Raw genomic sequence first — 21,553 nt, forward strand, 5'->3', positions numbered from 1 at the left:
ATTGAAGGAAAACACAGAGACGAAATATATTATTATTAAGATATTATTTTATATGTATTTTGTATTTATGTATTTTTGTCCATTTTTTGGGGAAGTCTGGCTTCCCTTGGCATCCACGAATACACACCACTGATTTTAATGAATGTAGCTTGGAAGGGTGTTTTTTCCTTTTCCCCTTTCCCATTTTGTATCGCAAAGTATAATGAATTTATACTATAGTCCAGTTGGGGGCGGTAATGGATATTGGATGCCAACTGCCGTTAAACCCCACCGAAGAAGAAGAATACTCCTCCTACTCACCACTATGGTCACGCCACTGACATGCCTCTCGGAAAAGCACGGAACCTCGATGAAATTTGTACGTGAACTTGCTCTCGTATATCGATAGAGTACAAATCGGAGCTATAGCAAAGAATATTAAAACCCACCTTTTAAGTCATGGATTAATTTTGTCGATTGATCGACAACTTTATCGGTACTTCCAGAGCCTTTTTGGCTTTGTCTGGCTAACGTAACGAGGTATATTTTGGGGATAGGAGTATAATTGTGTGGGCACACGGGAAGGAAGGAGGATTCATCCGATTCGCCTCAACCTGGGCACTCTTCATGCATGTGAGTCGTCCTCCTCTCAAGCTGTGTGCTTAGTATGTTTAGCTAGCTAGCCATGATGTAGGCTAGCACGTTAGCTATGCATACAGGCTAAATACTGTGCTACCGTCAGCATTATCGTATCGCTTTACTTGCAACGAATTATGTGTATTTAATATTGGCTTAGCGTATAACGTTATATTGTTAAAGAAAGTAGTTTAAGTTAGATAGCTAGCAAGTTGAGTTAACGTTAGACATTTCGATTGCTCGTCGTCTGCCATGCAACACAGCTAGCTGACGTTAGTAATAATTAAATGTCACGTTATTCATGCAAAACGTCGTTACTCATCAGGTCTAACAATGTTAGACATAACTTGAACACTTCAGATTACTTAATGTTAATTTGCCAATTAGCTGTCAACATGCCAGGCGTCATTTGAGCCTAAAGCCCATTGTCTGTGGTAAAGCTAGCACTACTTGGCGTTAGGTAGTTACAGTAACTAGCTACTACTATGCTGCTATAGAGTGCAACGATATAACGTTAATTAGCTTGCTAGTTTACCAAAGCTGAATTTGTATTGCTTGTTGTAGAGTCACATTGTAGCTACGTGACTGGTGCGTACGATATCGTGTTTTATTGGCATTCATCATGGATGAAAAGCATGACCAAAATGTTTTTTGTCTGTTTGCGTTCCATCTCAGACATTAGGTAAACGTAAACCTTTTAATTAGTTGGTTTATAACTTATATTTTGGTGCTCATTCAACCACTGTTTGTTTGAATATTGGGTTTATTCAGCAGAACTAATCATATTGGCACTAGTGAGGAAACCACCATATGACAGTATTGTTGCTGGTTCCTTTCTTGTAAATGTAGCCACCACCACTCATCTGTACTTGATAATAAACTATTGTCTTACGCAACATGTTGCAAATGGCTTCTTCTGCTCTGTATTGCAGGTCAGAGGGACATTCTCAAGGCTACTGCTGCAGGCCATATACTGATGGAAACACACTGCCAGAGGCACCACAGGGGTGCTTTTGAGAATGACCTAAAGACAAGTTTTAAAAAAACATAATCACCCAGAGGACTAGAACGTTCAATACGTGTTGTGTTTTTCTTTTTTGGCCCGAAGTGTGTTTGTATTAATTGAGCATTCTCAGAAAAACAAGAAGAGTAACCAATTGGTGGGACCTGCCTGAACAAGTTATTCACACAGTGTTTATTTTCTAAAGAAATAACAGCCCTGTGGAAAAAAAGTAATCACGATGGCTGCGGAAGGATATCAGTACAGGGCACTTTACGACTACAAGAAGGAGAGAGAGGAGGACATTAACCTCCATGTGGGGGACATCTTAACAGTGACCAAAGGGGCCCTGGGGGCTCTCGGGTACAGCGACGGCCTGGAGGAAAGGCCCGAGGACATTGGCTGGCTGCCTGGCTTTAATGAAACCACTCAGGAAAAGGGGGACTTCCCTGGGACATATGTGGAGTTCATTGGGAAGAAGAGGATCTCTCCTCCCACTCCCAAGCCGAGACCCCCCAGACCCTTACCCATGGCCCCGGGCTCTTCCAAGGCTGACTCTGGTGATGAACAAGGTGAGTTATTAACAGTCTGCCTTCTTCAACCAAACCCCAATACCATGTTTCTGGTACCAGGCATTGGGATGCAGTGTATTGGGATGCAGTGTATTGGGATGCAGTGTATTGGGATGCAGTGTATTGGGATGCAGTGTATTGGGATGCAGTGTATTGGGATGCAGTTGTGTTTGTTTGTACAGTACTAAACAAAACGATGTTCAGTGTAAAAAAAAAAGCTATTAAACAATTTCAAACCGCATGGGTATTTTTTAAAGTATATTTAAACATTTTTACATGCCCCCCACACCCACAGGTTTTTGATTGAGTAGGCCCCACGCAGTTAAGCCAAACTTTTCTCCTGCATTGACAGCCAGTTGCTGAAACACAATGACATTCCAAAGACTAATCCACCATTGGTTTGCAGCCAAGCTGACATGTAAACCCTGCGGTGGTGGAATGGTTCATCTTTCATACAGACTAATCTCTTGGTAACATGACCAATGAGTTTTAGATACATCACCCCTTACAAACCCTTTTGTTAGATTTAATCTAAGATACTTTTTCACCCACAAAGCAAATCCAGATGGTAGGCTGCTTTGTGAATACCCTACCCCTAAATTGAGTGTTCAATCATGCCTCAGTGGTATACAGTGCATTAGGAAAGTATTCAGACCCCTTGACCTTTTCCACATTTTGTTATGTTATAGCCTTATTCTAAAACTGATTAAATTGTTCAACCCCCCCCCCCCCCTTACACACAATACCCCATAATGACAAAGAAAAAACAGGTTTCTAGAAATTTTGGCAAAGTTATAAAAATGTGTATTTTTAAATAACATTGTATTTGTCACGTGCCGATACAACAACCTTTTACATAAGTATTCAGACCTTTTACTCAGTACTTTGTTGAAGCACCTTTGTCAGCGATTACAGCCTTGTCTTCTTGGGTATGACGCTACAAGCTTGGCACACCTGTATTTGGGGGAGTTTCTCCCATTCTTCTCTGCAGATCCTCTCAAGCTCTGTCAGGTTGGATAGAGAGCGTCGCTGCACAGCTATTTTCAGGTCTCTCCAGAGATTTTTGATTGGGCTCTGGCTGGACCACTCTCAGACATTCCCGAGACTTATCTGAAAGCCACTACTGCATTGTCTTGACTGTTTGCTTAGTGTCGTTGGAAGGCGAACCTTCGCCCCAGCCTGAGATCCTGAGCGCTCTGTAGTAGTTTTTCATCAAGGATCTCTCTGTACTTTGCTCCATTCATCTTTCCCTCGATCCTGACTAGTCTCCCAGTCCCTGCACTGAAAAAAAAATCCCACAGCATGATGCTGCCACCACCATGCTTCACCGTAGGAATGGTGCCAGGTTTCCTCCATATGTGACACTTGGCATTTTGGCCAAATAGTTGAATCTTGGTTTCATCAGACCAGATAATCTTGTTTCTCATGGTTTGAGAGTCCTTTAGGTGCCTTTTGGCTAAACTCCCAAATGAGCTGTCATGTGCTTTTTTTACTGAGGAGTGTCTTCCATCTGGCCACTACCATAAAGGCCTGATTGGTGGAGTGTTGAAGAGATGGGAGAACCTTCCAGGAGGACAACCATCTCCACAGTGGAACCCTAGAGCTCTGTCAGAGTGACCCCAAAGCTCTTCTCCCCCGATTGCTCAGTTTGGCCGGGCGGCCAGCTCTAGGAAGAGTCTTGGTGGTTCCTAACTTATTCCATTTGAGAACTATGGTGGCCAATGGGTTCTCTGACCTTCAATGGTGCAGAAATGTTTTTGGGACCTTTCCCCAGATCTGTGCCTCGACACAATCCTGTCTTGGAGCTCAACGGATAATTCCTTCGACGTCGTTGCCTGGTTTTTGCTCTGACACACACTGTCAACTGTGGGACCTTATGTAGACAGGTGTGCCTTTCCAAATCATGTCCAATCAATTGAATTTACCACAGGTGGACTCCAATCAAGTTGTAGCAACATCTCAAGAATGGTCAATGGAAACAGGATGCATCTGCACTCAATTTTGAGTCTCATAGCAAAGGGTCTGAATACTGATGTAAATGTAGAGTCTCATAGCAAAGGGTCTGAATACTGATGTAAATGTAGAGTCTCATAGCAAAGGGTCTGAATACTGACGTAAATGTAGAGTCTCATAGCAAAGGGTCTGAATACTGATGTAAATGTAGAGTCTCATAGCAAAGGGTCTGAATACTGACGTAAATGTAGAGTCTCATAGCAAAGGGTCTGAATACTGACGTAAATGTAGAGTCTCATAGCAAAGGGTCTGAATACTGACGTAAATGTAGAGTCTCATAGCAAAGGGTCTGAATACTGACGTAAATGTAGAGTCTCATAGCAAAGGGTCTGAATACTGACGTAAATGTAGAGTCTCATAGCAAAGGGTCTGAATACTGACGTAAATGTAGAGTCTCATAGCAAAGGGTCTGAATACTGATGTAAATGTAGAGTCTCATAGCAAAGGGTCTGAATACTGACGTAAATGTAGAGTCTCATAGCAAAGGGTCTGAATACTGACGTAAATGTAGAGTCTCATAGCAAAGGGTCTGAATACTGACGTAAATGTAGAGTCTCATAGCAAAGGGTCTGAATACTGACGTAAATGTAGAGTCTCATAGCAAAGGGTCTGAATACTGACGTAAATGTAGAGTCTCATAGCAAAGGGTCTGAATACTGACGTAAATGTAGAGTCTCATAGCAAAGGGTCTGAATACTGATGTAAATGTAGAGTCTCATAGCAAAGGGTCTGAATACTGACGTAAATGTAGAGTCTCATAGCAAAGGGTCTGAATACTGATGTAAATGTAGAGTCTCATAGCAAAGGGTCTGAATACTGACGTAAATGTAGAGTCTCATAGCAAAGGGTCTGAATACTGATGTAAATGTAGAGTCTCATAGCAAAGGGTCTGAATACTGACGTAAATGTAGAGTCTCATAGCAAAGGGTCTGAATACTGACGTAAATGTAGAGTCTCATAGCAAAGGGTCTGAATACTGACGTAAATGTAGAGTCTCATAGCAAAGGGTCTGAATACTGACGTAAATGTAGAGTCTCATAGCAAAGGGTCTGAATACTGACGTAAATGTAGAGTCTCATAGCAAAGGGTCTGAATACTGACGTAAATGTAGAGTCTCATAGCAAAGGGTCTGAATACTGACGTAAATGTAGAGTCTCATAGCAAAGGGTCTGAATACTGACGTAAATGTAGAGTCTCATAGCAAAGGGTCTGAATACTGACGTAAATGTAGAGTCTCATAGCAAAGGGTCTGAATACTGACGTAAATGTAGAGTCTCATAGCAAAGGGTCTGAATACTGACGTAAATGTAGAGTCTCATAGCAAAGGGTCTGAATACTGATGTAAATGTAGAGTCTCATAGCAAAGGGTCTGAATACTGACGTAAATGTAGAGTCTCATAGCAAAGGGTCTGAATACTGACGTAAATGTAGAGTCTCATAGCAAAGGGTCTGAATACTGATGTAAATGTAGAGTCTCATAGCAAAGGGTCTGAATACTGACGTAAATGTAGAGTCTCATAGCAAAGGGTCTGAATACTGACGTAAATGTAGAGTCTCATAGCAAAGGGTCTGAATACTGACGTAAATGTAGAGTCTCATAGCAAAGGGTCTGAATACTGACGTAAATGTAGAGTCTCATAGCAAAGGGTCTGAATACTGACGTAAATGTAGAGTCTCATAGCAAAGGGTCTGAATACTGACGTAAATGTAGAGTCTCATAGCAAAGGGTCTGAATACTGACGTAAATGTAGAGTCTCATAGCAAAGGGTCTGAATACTGACGTAAATGTAGAGTCTCATAGCAAAGGGTCTGAATACTGACGTAAATGTAGAGTCTCATAGCAAAGGGTCTGAATACTGATGTAAATGTAGAGTCTCATAGCAAAGGGTCTGAATACTGACGTAAATGTAGAGTCTCATAGCAAAGGGTCTGAATACTGACGTAAATGTAGAGTCTCATAGCAAAGGGTCTGAATACTGACGTAAATGTAGAGTCTCATAGCAAAGGGTCTGAATACTGACGTAAATGTAGAGTCTCATAGCAAAGGGTCTGAATACTGACGTAAATGTAGAGTCTCATAGCAAAGGGTCTGAATACTGACGTAAATGTAGAGTCTCATAGCAAAGGGTCTGAATACTGATGTAAATGTAGAGTCTCATAGCAAAGGGTCTGAATACTGACGTAAATGTAGAGTCTCATAGCAAAGGGTCTGAATACTGATGTAAATGTAGAGTCTCATAGCAAAGGGTCTGAATACTGACGTAAATGTAGAGTCTCATAGCAAAGGGGCTGAATACTGACGTAAATGTAGAGTCTCATAGCAAAGGGTCTGAATACTGACGTAAATGTAGAGTCTCATAGCAAAGGGTCTGAATACTGACGTAAATGTAGAGTCTCATAGCAAAGGGTCTGAATACTGATGTAAATGTAGAGTCTCATAGCAAAGGGTCTGAATACTGACGTAAATGTAGAGTCTCATAGCAAAGGGTCTGAATACTGACGTAAATGTAGAGTCTCATAGCAACGGGTCTGAATACTGACGTAAATGTAGAGTCTCATAGCAAAGGGTCTGAATACTGACGTAAATGTAGAGTCTCATAGCAAAGGGTCTGAATACTGACGTAAATGGGGTATTTTTGTTTTATATTTATTTGTACATTTGAAAACGGATTTCACTCTGTCATTATGGGATATTGTGTAGATTGAGGGGGGAAACTATTTATTCATTTTTAGAATAAGGCTGTAATGTTACAAAATATGGTAAAAGTCAAGTTGTCCGAATACTTTCTGAATGGACTGTATATATATTTTATACCTAAAGGGGTCTTATATGTCAAAATCAAATAGCTACGTGATCCATGGTATGACCATCTTAAAATAATTCCATGTTAGCTGAGTAGAACCACGCCAACGGCCTAGACTTTGAGGTTAAATATTTATATCTTATATAACATTCTGTCTGCAGAAAGAATGGGGTGTTAGCTATGATAAGACATCTTGAGTTAACTACAGTAAGTGAAGTGGATTATCACCAGGAAACAGAATTATATTAACATCAGTGAAGTGGATTATCACCAGGAAACAGAATTATATTAACATCAGTGAAGTGGATTATTACCAGGAAACAGAATTATATTAACATCATATTAACATCAGTGAAGTGGATTATCACCAGGAAACAGAATTATATTAACATCATATTAACATCAGTGAAGTGGATTATCACCAGGAAACAGAATTATATTAACATCAGTGAAGTGGATTATCACCAGGAAACAGAATTATATTAACATCAGTGAAGTGGATTATCACCAAGAAACAGAATTATATTAACATCAGTTGTCCGTGATCTGTACTATACAGAAATGCAGAATGTCATAGACGTCTATGTTTCACAAGTTCACATGTTTCACAAGTTTGGACATCAGACGTGTGGCATTTTTCTACACCATTTATTATTTATTAATGGCATCTCCATTTCTTCGCCGCACGAACCCTTTTAAGCGCTCGCTTTTCTGCACAGACCCTTTTAAGCACAACACGCTCTGCTGACACTGTGCTTTCTCAGCAAGCAGCAGAGTAGTGCTGTCTCTCTCTCGCTACGCTATGCATGTATGTTTGAGCAGCAATTTTGAAGGAAAACTTCAAGAAAATTCAACCATAAACATATTCCCAGGTTATTCTGTAGTAACATCAAACTTAATTAGCATAGAAGTACAGTAGCTAGGTAGTTATGCTAATGTTAGCTATCTAGCTAACCAAACCATGGCTGAATGCCTATTGATTGAACTCTAATTTCCCTCAATGACTTTAATCAGAACAGGACTTCCATTCCATTTAGCTACTGTTTTTGTTGTAGTACTCAGGTTAAAAGATTTAAGCAAACGATTTCTAGTAGTAGCAGCTTGTCAGTTCATGTTGAAGAACATGGATAAGTAGCCTACGGGTAAATCCATTTTAAATTCAATCACATTTTTATAGCATTCTGTTTGATTTAAACAACTTTCCTTACATGTTTGCCCATGGAAGAAGTGGTCAAAGTTATTATTTGGACCAGAATGCCAAAATGCCAAAACATTCATGAGATAAAGGTGAAAAAAATTGACCCATTTTGCATAACCCACCATACATTGAGACATCCATGTTTTCATCACTGGAAAGGATAAATGATTGAGTTTGGTTATATATTTTTTCAATCAGGTGGTTTGTGTTTCCAACGGAAATCTGTTTGGGAATGTTGATTCCTAGGCTATTCCAATCGTTGTAGTAAGCGGACCATGTGCCAATGTTTGCAAGGGAGCCATTGTCTCGACTCTTCCTTTATTTCGAAAGAAATAGGCCTAGGGTCAAGGGTCAAGTAAGTCAGTTGACATTGTTCGCTTTTATTTTTTTGTTTCAGTTACCCCATGTGCACTTGCCCTTGCAGTTTGGTCCATGTGGTTACTTTGGCCCAGCATCAAACGCTACCAGAGAAAGACGATTTATATGGTGGGACTACAATGTCAGCCTTGATAACAAGTGGGCGTGCTCACAGTAGCCCCACTGAATGCTAACCAGGGCCGGAGGACAATGGTGCTTGGCTCTGGTCCAGCGCCCAGCGCATTGTGTTGCTGCGCAGCACCTGGTACCAGCCCACCAATTGGACCTCTGGAGCACTTCTCTTTGTTACTCCTCTTGGCCTGCATCGAAAAGGGATCAAATTCAAAGTAATGTTTTTGCACCCGTCATTCTACACTACATAACCAAAGGTATGTGGACACCTCTTTGAACATCTCATTCCATAACCATGGGCATTAGTATGGAATTGGTTTTCCTTTGCTGCTATAACAGCTTCCTCTCTTCTGGGAATGCTTTCATCTAGATGTTGATACTAGAGGTCGACCGATTATGATTTTCAACGCCGATACCGATTATTGGAGGACCAAAAAAAGCCGATACCAATTGGATTGGATGTTCTTATAGGCACTATAGTATTGCCAGTGTAACAGTATAGCTTCCGTCCCTCTCCTCGCCCCTACCTGGGCTCGAACCAGGAACACATCGACAACAGCCACACTCGAAGCAGCGCTACCCATCGCTCCACAAAAGCCGCGGCCCTTGCAAAGCAAGGAGAACAACTGCTCCAAGTCTCAGAGCGAGTGACGTTTGAAACGCTATTAGCGCGCACCCAGCTAACTAGCTAGCCATTTCACATCGGTTACACCAGCCATTAGGCTGATAGGCTTGAAGTCATAAACAGCGCTGTGCTTACGAAGAGCTGCTGGCAAAACGCACAAAAGTGCTGTTTGAATTAATGCTTACGAGCCTGCTGCTGTCAACCATCACTCAGTCAGACTGCTCTATCAAATCATACACTTAATTATAACATAACACACAGAAATACGAGCCTTTGGTCATTAATAGTTTCCGGATTCGACCATATCATTTCGAAAACAAAACGTTTATTATTTCAGTGAAATACGGAACCGTTCGGTATTTTATCTAACGGGTGGCATCCCTAAGTCTAAATATTCTTGTTACATTGCACAACCTTCAATGTTATGTCATAATTACGTAAAATTCTGGCAAATTACTTTGCAATGAGCCAGGCTGCCCAAACTGTTGCATATACCATGACTCTGCGTGCAATGAACGCAAGAGAAATGACACAATTTCACCTGGTTAATATTGCCTGCTAACCTGGATTTCTTTGAGCTAAATATGCAGGTTTAAAGATATATACTTCTGTGTATTGATTTTAAGAAAGGCGTTGGTGTTTATGGTTGGGTACAGACGTCCAACAATTTTTTTTTTTGCAAATGCGCTTTTGTTAAATCCTCCCCCAGCGTTGCATCGATTATATGCAACGCAGGACACGCTAGATAACTACACATGGTTGATGATATTACTAGTTTAACTAGTGATTATGATTGATGTTTTTTTATAAGATACGTTTAATGCTAGCTAGCAACTTACCTCGGCTTACTGCATTGGCGTAACAGACAGTCTCCTTGTGGAGTGCAATGAGCGGCAGGTGGTTAGAGCGTTGGACTCGTTAAATGTAAGGTTGCAAGATTGGATCCCCCGAGCTGACAAGGTGAAAATCTGTCGTTCTGCCCCTGAACAAGGCAGTTAACCCACTGTTCCTAGGCCGTCATTGAAAATAATAATGTGTTCTTAACTGATTTGCCTGGTTAAATAAAGGTCTACATTTTTTTTTCATCTGCAAAATCAGTGCCCAAAAATACCGTTTGTTATGAAAACTTGAAATCATCCCTAATTAATCGGCCATTCCGATGAATCGGTCGACCTCTAGTTGAAACATTGCTGCAGGGACTTGCTTACATTCAGCCATGAGAATTGTTGAGGTTGGTCACTGATGTTGGGAGTTTAGGCTCGCAGTCTGCGTTCCAATTCATCCCAAAGATGGGGTTGAGGTCAGGGCTCTTCCATACTGAACTTGACAAACAATTTCTGTATGGACCTCGCTTTGTGCACGGGGGCATTGTCATGCTGAAACAGGAAGGGCCTTCCCCAAACTGTTGCCACAGTTGGAAGCACAGAATTGTCTAGAAAGTCACTGTATGCTGTCCCTTCACTGGAACTAAAGGGGCTGAGTCTGAACCTGGAAAAACAGCCAGACCATTATTCCTCCTCCACCAAACTTTATAGTGGCACTATGCATTGGGGCAAGTAGCGTTGTCCTGGCATCCGCCAAACCCAGATTTGACGGTTGGACAGCCAGATGGTGAAGTGTGATTCATCACTCCTGAGAACACGTTTCTACTGCTCCAGAATCCAATGGCGGTGAACTTTACACCACTCGGCCGACGCTTGGCATTGTGCATGGTGATCTTAGGCTTGTGTGCGGCTGCTTGCCCATGGAAACCCTTTTCATGAATCTCCCGACAAACAGTTATTGTGCCGACGTTGCTTCCAGAGGCAGTTTGGAACTCAATAGTGAGTGTTGCAAATGAGTACAGATGATTTTTTTTTTACATACTTCAGCACTCGGTAGTCCTGTTCTGTGAGCTTCTGTGGCCTATCAATTCACGGTGAGCCGTTGTGGCTCCTAGACATTTCCACTTCACAATAACAACACTTACAGTTGACGGGGGCAGTTCTGGAAGGGCAAACATTTGACAAACTGGCTTGTTGGAAAGTTGTCATCCTATGATGGTGCCACGTTGAAAGTCAATGAGCTTTTCAGTGAGGCCATTCTACTGCCAATGTTTGTCTTTGGAGATTGAATGGCTGTGTGCTGGATTTTATTGACCTTTCAGCAATGGGTGTGGCTGAAATAACCAAATCAACTAATTTGAAGGGGTGTCCACAATTTTATAGGCACAGATTTGGGGTAGGATACCAACAAATTTCTGCAGCATTGAAGGTCCCATCATGATGGCCTCCATCATGAAGACGTTTGGAAACACCAAGACTCTTCCTAGAGCTGGCTGCCCGGTCAAACTGTGCATGAAGGGGAGAAGGTCCTTGGTCAGGAAGGTGATCAAGAACCCAATAGTCACTCTGACAAAGCTTTAGAGTTCCTCTTTGGAGATGGGAGAACCTTTCAGAAGGACAACCATCTCTACAGCACCCCACCAATCAGGTCTTTTTGGTAGATTGGCCAGACTGAAGCCAGACTGAAAAACAAATTACAGTCCCACCTAGCGCAAACCAGATAGGATGACGTGTCGCCATGCTGCTTAAGTGTGCCTTAAATTCTAAATCAATCATCGACAGCCGCCAGCAAAGCACCCCAGCACCATCACTCCTCCTCCATGCTTCTCTGTGCGAACCACAGATGCAGAGATCATCCGTTCACCTACTCTGCATCTCACAAAGATACGGCGGTTGGAACCAAAAACCTTCAATTTGGACTCCAGACCAAAGGACATGTTTCCACTGGTCTAAGGTCTATTACTCGTGTTCTTTGGCGCAAGCAAGTCTCTTCTTTTTGGTGTCATTTAGTAGTTGTTTCTTTGCTGTAATTCGTCCATGAAGACCTGATTCACGTAGTCCCCTCTGAACAGTTGATGTTAAGATGTGTCTGGTACTTACTCTGTGAAGCATTTATTTGGGCTGCAATTTCTGAGGCTGGTAACTCTAATGAACTTGTCCTCGGAAGCAGAGGTAACTCTGGTTCTTCCTTTCCTGTGGCGGTCCTCATGAGAGCCAGTTTCATCATAGCGCTTGATGGTTTTTGCGACTGCACTTGAAGAAACTTTCAAAGTTTTAGAAATTTCCCATATTGACTGACCTTCATGTCTTAAAGTAATGATGGACAGTCATTTCTCTTTGCTTATTTGAGCTGTTCTTTCCATAATATGGACTTTGTGTTTTACCAAATAGGGATATCTTCTGTATACCACCCCTACCTTATCACAACGCTACTGATTGTCTCAAACGCATTATGAAATAAATTCCACAACTTTTTTAACAAGGCACACCTGTTAATTGAAATGCATTCCAGGTGACTACCTCATGAAGTTGGTTGAGAGAATGCCAAGAGTTTGTAAAGGGTGGCTACTTTGAAGAATCTCAAATCTAAAATATATTTTGATTTGTATAACACGGTTTGGGTTACAGCATGATTCCATATGTGTTATTTAATAGTTTTGATGTCTTCACTATTATTCTACAATGTAGAAAATAGTACAAAGAAAGAAACCCTTGAATGAGTAGGTGTCCAAACATTTGACTGATACTGTATGTAAATGTGATATTTCTGTAGTTATTTTTTTATAAGTCAGCAAAAAATTCTGAAAACCTGTTTTTTCTTTTGTCATCATGGTGCGTTGTGTTTAGTTTGAGGGGGAATATTTAATCAATTTTAGAATGAGGCTGTAACGTAACAAAATGTGGAATGTCAAAGTGGTCTGAATACTTCCGAAGGCACTGTATATAGTTTATATTCTGCTGACTAATCTACGTGGGCATTATATGGCCCAGATCTGATCTGGAAGCTTGTCTGTTTGCATTGGGCATATTCTTAGGGAGATTTTTGTTGTTGCCTGTTTAAGAAGAATCTCTCTAGGGGGGAGTTTTGTTGTTGCCTGTTTAAGAAGAATCTCTCTAGGGGGGAGTTTTGTTGTTGCCTGTTTAAGAAGTTTTGATATTCCACTCACAAAAGATAACTTATAATTTTTTAAATAATTTTTATAATTTTTGTGTTGTGGAAAAGCCTTGTGTCAACGAGATTACATATCACACCATTGTCTTGTTCTTTTTTACAAGGATACATCATTTATCTACCGTCGTAAAAAATAACAAGTGAGCTATTATAAAACAAACAACCCAGGCTATTTCGGTCAAAACCGACACAATTCTATATGGCCACTTAAGGACACCGTATCCTATATGCAGGCTCTTTGTCTTTGGTAGTCCTCTGCTCACCTATAAAACAGGCTCTGGTTGCCAGGTTTCCATTCCTTGTTCTTTGTGGTGTGATTGTGAAATTCTTTAGCTGGGGATAGCAGGGTGAGCGAGGAGCCATATGAAGGGGGCATGTGTTGAACGGTTGAGTTTCAGTGTGAATGTAGCACTAGGAGAAGAACGTCTCTGACCCAGTTATGGAAAGAGGGGGAGAGGCAGAGAGCGCTTGATGCTAGGAGCAAGATGAGGGGCTGGAGGGAAGGGGCTGAATGCTGGGGAAAGCTGTTGGTGAGCTGAGTGATCAGAGCTGAAGGCGGGCTGGGGGGCAGAGGAGAGGGGCTTGGGTGCCTGGGTTGGCTAAGGGGGAGAGGTTCTGAGGAGGGCTCTGGGCGGGAGTGAGAGAGTCTTGTTGCTTCAGAGTGTTTGTGATTTATTGCCTGACACTGGGGGATCTGGCAGATCCGCTCTCTCTCCCTTTCCTCCAGTGCTTCAGATTTCTTCTCTCTCACCCTACTCCTCTTGTTAATGTTTTGATAATGTTCCTGGAGTCGGCCCCGGATGGGGCCGACTCCAGGAACATTAGGGAGGAGAGTGGAGGCTTGGAAAGAGGCCTGTGCTCTCACTGAGCCACAGGGGTTTACTTCAGAGCAGCAGATGTGGAGAGAGCAGGGGGGGGCTCTGGACTGGGCTTGGGGAAGCATTCCGGCTCATTCTAGCTCCAAGGCTTTTTAAAACACCAGCGTGCTCCTTTCCTGGGCCTCTCAACTGAGGCATGTAGCCAGCCAGCAAAGAGGAACTCTGAGCCTAAAAACCACTGAGATGAAGAAAGCGTCACTTTCAGTTCACAACTTCCATTCACTCTTTTTGGCTGGCAGGCTCTACCCTAGTAACACATTTAAATAGTGGTTGATCCTGGTGTTGAGGCCGTTAAAAAATATAAAAACAAATGAAGCCTCTGAAGTTGTAGTTTTCGTGACAAAACGGTATGCAACGTTTTTATTTATTTATTTAATGTATTTTTTAAAACCTTTTTATTTAACTAGGCAAGTCATTTAAGAACAAATTCTTATTTAGAATGACGGCCTAAGAGTTTAACCGTCTTGTTCGGGGGCAGGATGACAGATTTTTACCTTGTGAGCTCGGGGATTCGATCTAGCAACCGAAAATCTAGGCTACCTGCCGCCCCACCTATACAGACAAACAAAATAAGGTTTTGTTTGTTTTCAAACTATACAAGAGCTTATCATTTAAGCCATGTTGAACATAGTGTTGCACACTTGATTAATGCAATGATTCACAAGCGTGTGTACGTTTTGAAAAGCCTTTTCATTGGCTAACACAACAAAAAGGCTGTCACTGGTATTAAGGTCCTTCTTGCAGGAACGTGTGGCTTTGGAGAGCCATTGTCTTCACATTGTACCACTCGAGGGGGGTATGTGATCTCGATCTGTCTCTGTACACTGCAAAAATATGTGTCATGGAGATAGTATGTGTCGTTACACTAGTCTAGTGTAAAAGAGGCCCCAAGGGTTTAGTTCAATGCTTATGATTCACTCTGGCTTTTATCAGCCTCAACAAGGCACGTAGGCTACGTGCTCCGTCTTGCTCAAGGAAATCTTTGCCGCCGTTACATTTCTCCGACGCTTACCAACATAGGCCTACATATTTTGTCTTTGGAGCCTTTCTCCCTCTCATGTAACGTGAAGGGAATGGAGGTAACTGAAATGTTGCTCTAGTCTCGTGTTGGAACGGTAGCATTTTATTTCGAACACCTTTTAGGTTGACTTGAATGTTTATCAGACATAAAGTCACCTCATCTTACTTCAATACATGTAATTCTGAAATATTTTAAATTTAAATCCTGTAGAATTCCATTAAGAAGACTGCTCTTATTAGGAAGTGGCAATATGGCTGACCGGTGACTTCAGCTTCTCAATGGCCAATATGTAGCGTCAGCAGTCCAGAGTTTTTATACAGTGCCAGTCAAAAGTTTGGACACACCTACTTATTCAAGGAGTTTTTATTTTTACTATTTTCTACAATGTAGAATAATAGTGAAGACATCAACTATGAAATAACACGTGGAATCATGTAGTCACCAAAACAAAAAGTGCTACACAAATCAAAATATATTTCAGATTCTTCAAAGTAGCCACCCTTTGCACACTCTTGGCATTCTCTCAACCAGCTTCATGAGGAATGCTTTTCCAACAGTCTTGTAGGAGTTCCCACATATACTGAGCCACTTGTTGGCTGCTTTTTCTTCACTCTGCGGTCCAACTCATCCCAAACGATCTCAATTGGGTTGAGGTTGGGTGATTGTGGAGGCCAGGTCATCTCATGCAGCCCACCAGCACTCTCCTTCTTGGTCAAATAGCCCTTACACAGCCTGGAGGTGTCGAATCATTGTCCTGATGAAAAACAAATGATAGTCCCACTAAGCGCAAACCAGATAGGATGGCGTATCTCTGCAGAATGTTGTGGTAGCCATGCAGGTTAAGTGTGCCTTGAATTCTAAATAAATCACAGTGTCACCAGCAAAGCACCATCACACCACCACCTCCATGCTTCATGGTGGGAACCACACATTCAGAGATCATCCATTCACCGACTCTGCGTCTCACAAAGACATGGCGGTTGGGAACCAAAAATCTAAAAAATATATTTTTTTAAAGGACAGATTTCCACTGGTCTAATGTCCATTGCTCATGTTTCTTGCTCCAAGCAAATCTCCTCCTTATTGGTGCTTTATCATAATCGGGTGGGAGTCCCATCGGGCGGCACACAATTGGACCAGCATAGTTAGGGTTTGGCTAGGATAGGCTGTTATTGTAAAATAATAATACTGGCCTAGATGTTTTTAAAGAAAGGTTATATAAAATGAAGGCCTGATTCACACAGTCTCCTCTGAACAGTTGATGTGTCTGTTACTTGAACTCTGAAGCATTTATTTGGGCTGTAATTTCTGAGGCTGGTAACTCGAATTTATCCTCTGCAGCAGATGTAACTCTGGGTCTTCCTTTCCTGTGGCAACCCTCATGAGAGCCAGTTTCATCATAGCGCTTGATGGTTTTTGCAGCTACACTTGAAGAAACTTTCAAAGTTCTTGAAATGTTCTGCATTGACTGACCTTCATGTCTTAAAGTAATGGACTGTCATTTCTCTTTGCTTATTTGAGCTGTTCTTGCCATAATATGGACTTGGTCTTTTACCAAATAGGGATATCTTCTGTATACCACCCCTACCTTATCACAACACTACTGATTGGCTCAAACGCATTAAGAAAGACATTCCACAAATGAACTTTTAACAAGGCACACCTGTTAATTGAAATACATTCCAGGTGACTACCTCATGAAGGTGGTTGAGAGAATGCCAAGAGTGCAAACTATCATCAAGGCAAAGCGTGGATACTTTGAAGAACCTCAAATATAAAATAGATTTTGACTTGTTTAACACTTTTTTTGGTTACTACATGATTCCATATGTGTTATTTCATAGTTTTGATGTCCTCACTATTATTCTACAATGTAGAAAATAGTAAAAATAAAGAAATACCCTTGACTGAGTAGGTGTCCAAACTTTTGACTGGTACTATACATCATTAGCTAGAATTGGACAAAAATGCTTAATGTATGCACCCAAGATGAGTGCTATTTTGGAACTGCGTAGCTGGGCAAACTGCATGTGAATGCAGTGCAAGAGGAAAAGGCGGCCGAGTTTGACGCAGACAAAAATGAAGAGAGTGAGAGAAGGAGAGAGAGCTTTTACACTGAGACTACGCCTGTACCGTGTTAAAGTGGAGTGAAGAGTTAGAGAGAGAGCTTTTACACTGAGACTACGCCTGCACCGTGTTAAAGTGGAGTGAAGAGTTAGAGAGAGCTTTTACACTGAGACTACGCCTGCACCGTGTTAAAGTGGAGTGAAGAGTTAGAGCTCGTATCCAGCTGCTAACAGTAAAAGGTCAATAGTAGAAAAGTTGGTCCCATTGCAGCTCCACCAGGGAGAGTCAGGAATGAGACAGTGACGACTGGGAGAGTACACTCTGCCTGCATAGCTGGAGATTGAGATAATAGAGTGTTCTCCTTTTCAGGGGCCTCTTTAGTGCTCGGGTGAACATCTGCTATACTGAGCCACTTTCTGAAGGGGGGGGGGGGTTCAAATATGCCTTTCTCTTCCTCTTTCTCGAGCCTATGATAGATAGCCATACCCCCGCTAAAGTCAAAGACCCAATGGGACACTGTGTTCTAATGTGGTGGGAGCTCAATAGAGCTGATGGCAGCTGCGGTGTAGTCTGGGTGGTAATGACACTCATTTGGTGGAAGGGGGAGGCACACAGACTGCACGGTAGACTGATTTGTGGCGCAGTGATGAATCAATGGAATTGTAGTAAGTGCTGATTGCAGTAACTTGGGCACAATGCAGGCAGAACAATAAATGGATACGCGGTGAATGGGTACCGAATGGCGGCTGTTTCTCTCACACACACACACACACACTGTTGGGTCTTCTGTGCTGTTAAAGCTGTGACTAATTTACACATTTGATTCCCAGTTTTTTTTTTTTAGGTTTGTTCTGATTATGTTTAGATACTAAATGTTTTGTGCTCCTCCTCTTGCAGACAAGTAGAATGACAGGCAGTGAAGGTAGAAACCACAAGAAGTCAGGCCGATGGGGCGCGTTTATTCGGCATTTCCACTCGTTGAGACTTCAGCCCGTCAAGCGACGAGGGATATCGAGCCGTCAAAATTAGAGCTGATCACATTCGTCAGCAAACAAAGCCTCTCTAAAATCACTGTTCAACGGGAACAAAAACAAAAAAAGTACAGAATTTAATTTGAGGGCAACAATAAAATCTATCCACATTGTAATTTAATTTCTTATTTTTTAATGCTTCACCATACTGCGCTTGGCCCTGCTCCATTCCAGTAAAACGCCTGTTTTTATGGGCCCTGTGTGCGTGAGAGGGCTCACATGTGCTTTTCATTACTTGATCGCCTCCAGAGACTGGAGTCTGAATTGGCAAATCTTCTTCCTGGAGGCGTAGCATGTCTGCCAGCAGGATTAGCCACAGGTTAGAGAGACTGAGAGGAAGGGAGGGGAGGTGTAAGGAGAGGGAGGAGGTGGGTGCTGTGAGAGAGAGGTAGCGAAAGGAGTGAAGGAGAAAGACTAGATGTGGAGAGCGGGAAGGACCGAGGGAGAGATTTTGGCAGAGTAGCCAAAATGTCAATCAAATGCATGGGTGTCGTGAAAGCCTGGTGTTGAGAGAGCTCGTGGAGTAATACAGTGTTCCAATGGGGGCTTATTGCTTCTGATGCCACAGCCCCATCTTTTAATACCGTGGCCCCCACTAGATCTTGATATGTGTCACTTATTGCTTCTGATGCCACAGCCCATCTTTTAATACCGTGGCCCCCACTAGATCTTGATATGTGTCACTTATTGCTTCTGATGCCACAGCCCCATCTTTTAATACCGTGGCCCCCACTAGATCTTGATATGTGTCACTTATTGCTTCTGATGCCACAGCCCCATCTTTTAATACCGTGGCCCCCACTAGATCTTGATATGTGTCACTTATTGCTTCTGATGCCACAGCCCATCTTTTAATACCGTGGCCCCCACTAGATCTTGATATGTGTCACTTATTGCTTCTGATGCCACAGCCCATCTTTTAATACCGTGGCCCCCACTAGATCTTGATATGTGTCACTCCGGCGAGCTGTTTTTAAAGTGGACTGCAGGCACCTCCCCTTTTGCCCATTTTGTATTTTTAAACGACCCTGGTAGGTTTGCCATACTGGCTAAGCAAAGGTTGGTTATTTTGTTAGATTATAAAGGGAATGTTTTATGATTTGAATGAATTGATGTTGTCCCCAAAAACAAAAATGTTCTTCATGTTTCTGTCCATTATGTGTCAGATCATTTCATGGCGGAAGCTAATTGGCGGAAGCTAATTGGCGGAAGCTAATTGTGAGCCGTGAAAATGTACATTGTTACTTGTTTGTTATAAACCTTCAGTTGAACCAAATATTTTGCACAAAGTGCCAAATTATTATTTTAGTTTGAGTTCCCCCCCCCCCCCTTTTTGATTCTTGCCTCCAGGGTAGCAACAGGCTTTTCATTGGCTCTCATTGAGTGCATGCGCTGCTCTGTTCTCTCTGCAGAGGGGGACATAGTGTCACTTTTCCAAGCTCAAGGCTACTCCCATGGTACATAGCCTGTTTCTTACATAACACTGCATAGTATACTAATAAGCCACACTGACCTGTTTCTTACATAACACTGCATAGTATACTAATAAGCCACACTGACCTGCCTATTTCACCCAATCCCTTTCTGATACTATTCTTCCGGATGTAGTCTGTCGTCTGTGCCCGGTGGCCACAGGCATGTCGGCAGTTCAAACCCTTTCAGCTGGCGAGAGATTGCTCCCCGCCTAAACCTGCAGGGCATCACAACACCAATGGCAGCTGCATTCACTTCCTCAACCTGTGGTTGACTGACTGACTGAGGCCCGGGAGATTGAGGCCTGCCAACGGCGCAGGCTTGTGGAGACTCGTTCAAGCCCCCCCCCCCCCCCCCCTTTCTGTCCAGCACTCTCTTGCTCTTCTCAAGTTGCCAGGGCAGCCGCTTTTCTGATTGGGTGAAAGTTTGACCCGTTTGTCTGGTGAACAGTCCTCCGCTGCAGTGGAAGCAAGACCAGGGTGAATTTGAAGTGTTTCTGAATTAAGTTCTTTCGTGAATAACCTGTTCTGCTGTAGGCTGCTACTCTTAAACATTAACATTTCATTGCGGTGTGTCTTTGCATAAACCTGCTCTTCCCTGGCCCCTTTTGAGTAATTGTCTCAAGCCTGGGTGAAGGTTTCTGCACAAACATTCTAATAATGTGGGCAGAAAACATTTGTGGTTTTTTGGTGCTGTGGGAGAGACGCCAGGAAGGACTTACCTGTATGTTTGCATGCTCTGTTAGCTTTCTGCAGAGCAAAGGGGCCAGAGAAGGGGGCAAATATTTTCTCTCTTTTGTTCTTACCCAACCTCTGTCTCTCTCTCGCTCTGTGTTTGTTTCTCTCTCGCTCTGTGTTTGTTTCTCTCTCGCTCTGTGTTTGTTTCTCTCTCGCTCTGTGTTTGTGTCTCGCTCTGTGTTTGTGTCTCGCTCTGTGTTTGTGTCTCGGTTTGCGTGTCTCGCTCTGTGTTTGTGTGTCTCTCTCGCTCTGTGTTTGTGTGTCTCTCTCTCGCTCTGTGTTTGTGTGTCTCTCTCTCGCTCTGTGTGTCTCTCTCTCGCTCTGTTTGTGTGTCTCTCTCTCGCTCTGTGTTTGTCTCTCTCTCTCTCGCTCTGTGTTTGTCTCTCTCTCTCTCGCTCTGTGTTTGTGTGTCTCTCTCTCTCGCTCTGTGTTTGTGTGTCTCTCTCTCTCTCTCTCGCTCTGTATTTGTGTCTCTCTCTCTCGCTCTCTGTTTGTGTGTCTCTCTCGCTCTCTGTTTGTGTGTCTCTTCTCGCTCTCTGTAGTGTCTCCTCTCTCGCTCTCTGTGTGTCTCTCTCTCTCCGCTCGCTCGGGGTGTGTCCTCTCGTCTCGCGCTCTCTGTGGTTGGCTCTCTCTCCCCTCCTCGCTCTCTGGTGTCTCTCTCTCTCGCTCTCTGTGGGGTCCTCTCTCTCTCGCTCTCTGTGTGTTCTCTCTCTCCGCTCGCTCTCTGTGTGTCTCTCTCTCTCGCTCTCTGTGTGGTCTCTCTCTCCTCGCGCATCTCGTGTGTGTGGTCTCTCTCTCTCTCGCTCAATCTGTGTGTGTCTCTCTCTCCTCCTCTACCTGTGTGGCTCTCTCTCCTCGCTCTCTGTGTGTCCTCTCTCTCCTAGCTCGCTGGGGTGTGTGCCTCTCTCTCTCTCCTCGGCTCTCTGTGTGTGTGTGTCTCTCGCTCTTCATCCGCTCTCGTGTGTTGTGTGGTCTCTCTCTCGCTCTCTGTGTGTCGTGTCGCTGCTCTCTCCTCTCTGGGTGCTCTCTCTCTC

At 42.9% G+C, this 21,553-nt stretch overlaps 1 protein-coding gene across 1 annotated transcript in view; it reads left to right on the top strand.

Annotated features, from left to right (window-relative positions):
- Positions 1-283: 283 nt before the first annotated feature.
- LOC109874091 (phosphatidylinositol 3-kinase regulatory subunit alpha) overlaps positions 284-21,553 on the top strand; it is a 47,742-nt gene continuing 26,472 nt past the window's right edge. Inside the window, exons 1-2 of the mRNA XM_031808693.1 lie at positions 284-612; positions 1,548-2,187. Of these exons, the coding sequence (XP_031664553.1) occupies positions 1,857-2,187 (331 nt within the window). The 5' untranslated portion in view covers positions 284-612; positions 1,548-1,856. The remainder of the gene's footprint in view (positions 613-1,547; positions 2,188-21,553) is intronic.

Source organism: Oncorhynchus kisutch, linkage group LG29 (assembly GCF_002021735.2).
Source record: "Oncorhynchus kisutch isolate 150728-3 linkage group LG29, Okis_V2, whole genome shotgun sequence".
Taxonomy (NCBI): Eukaryota; Metazoa; Chordata; class Actinopteri; order Salmoniformes; family Salmonidae; genus Oncorhynchus; species Oncorhynchus kisutch.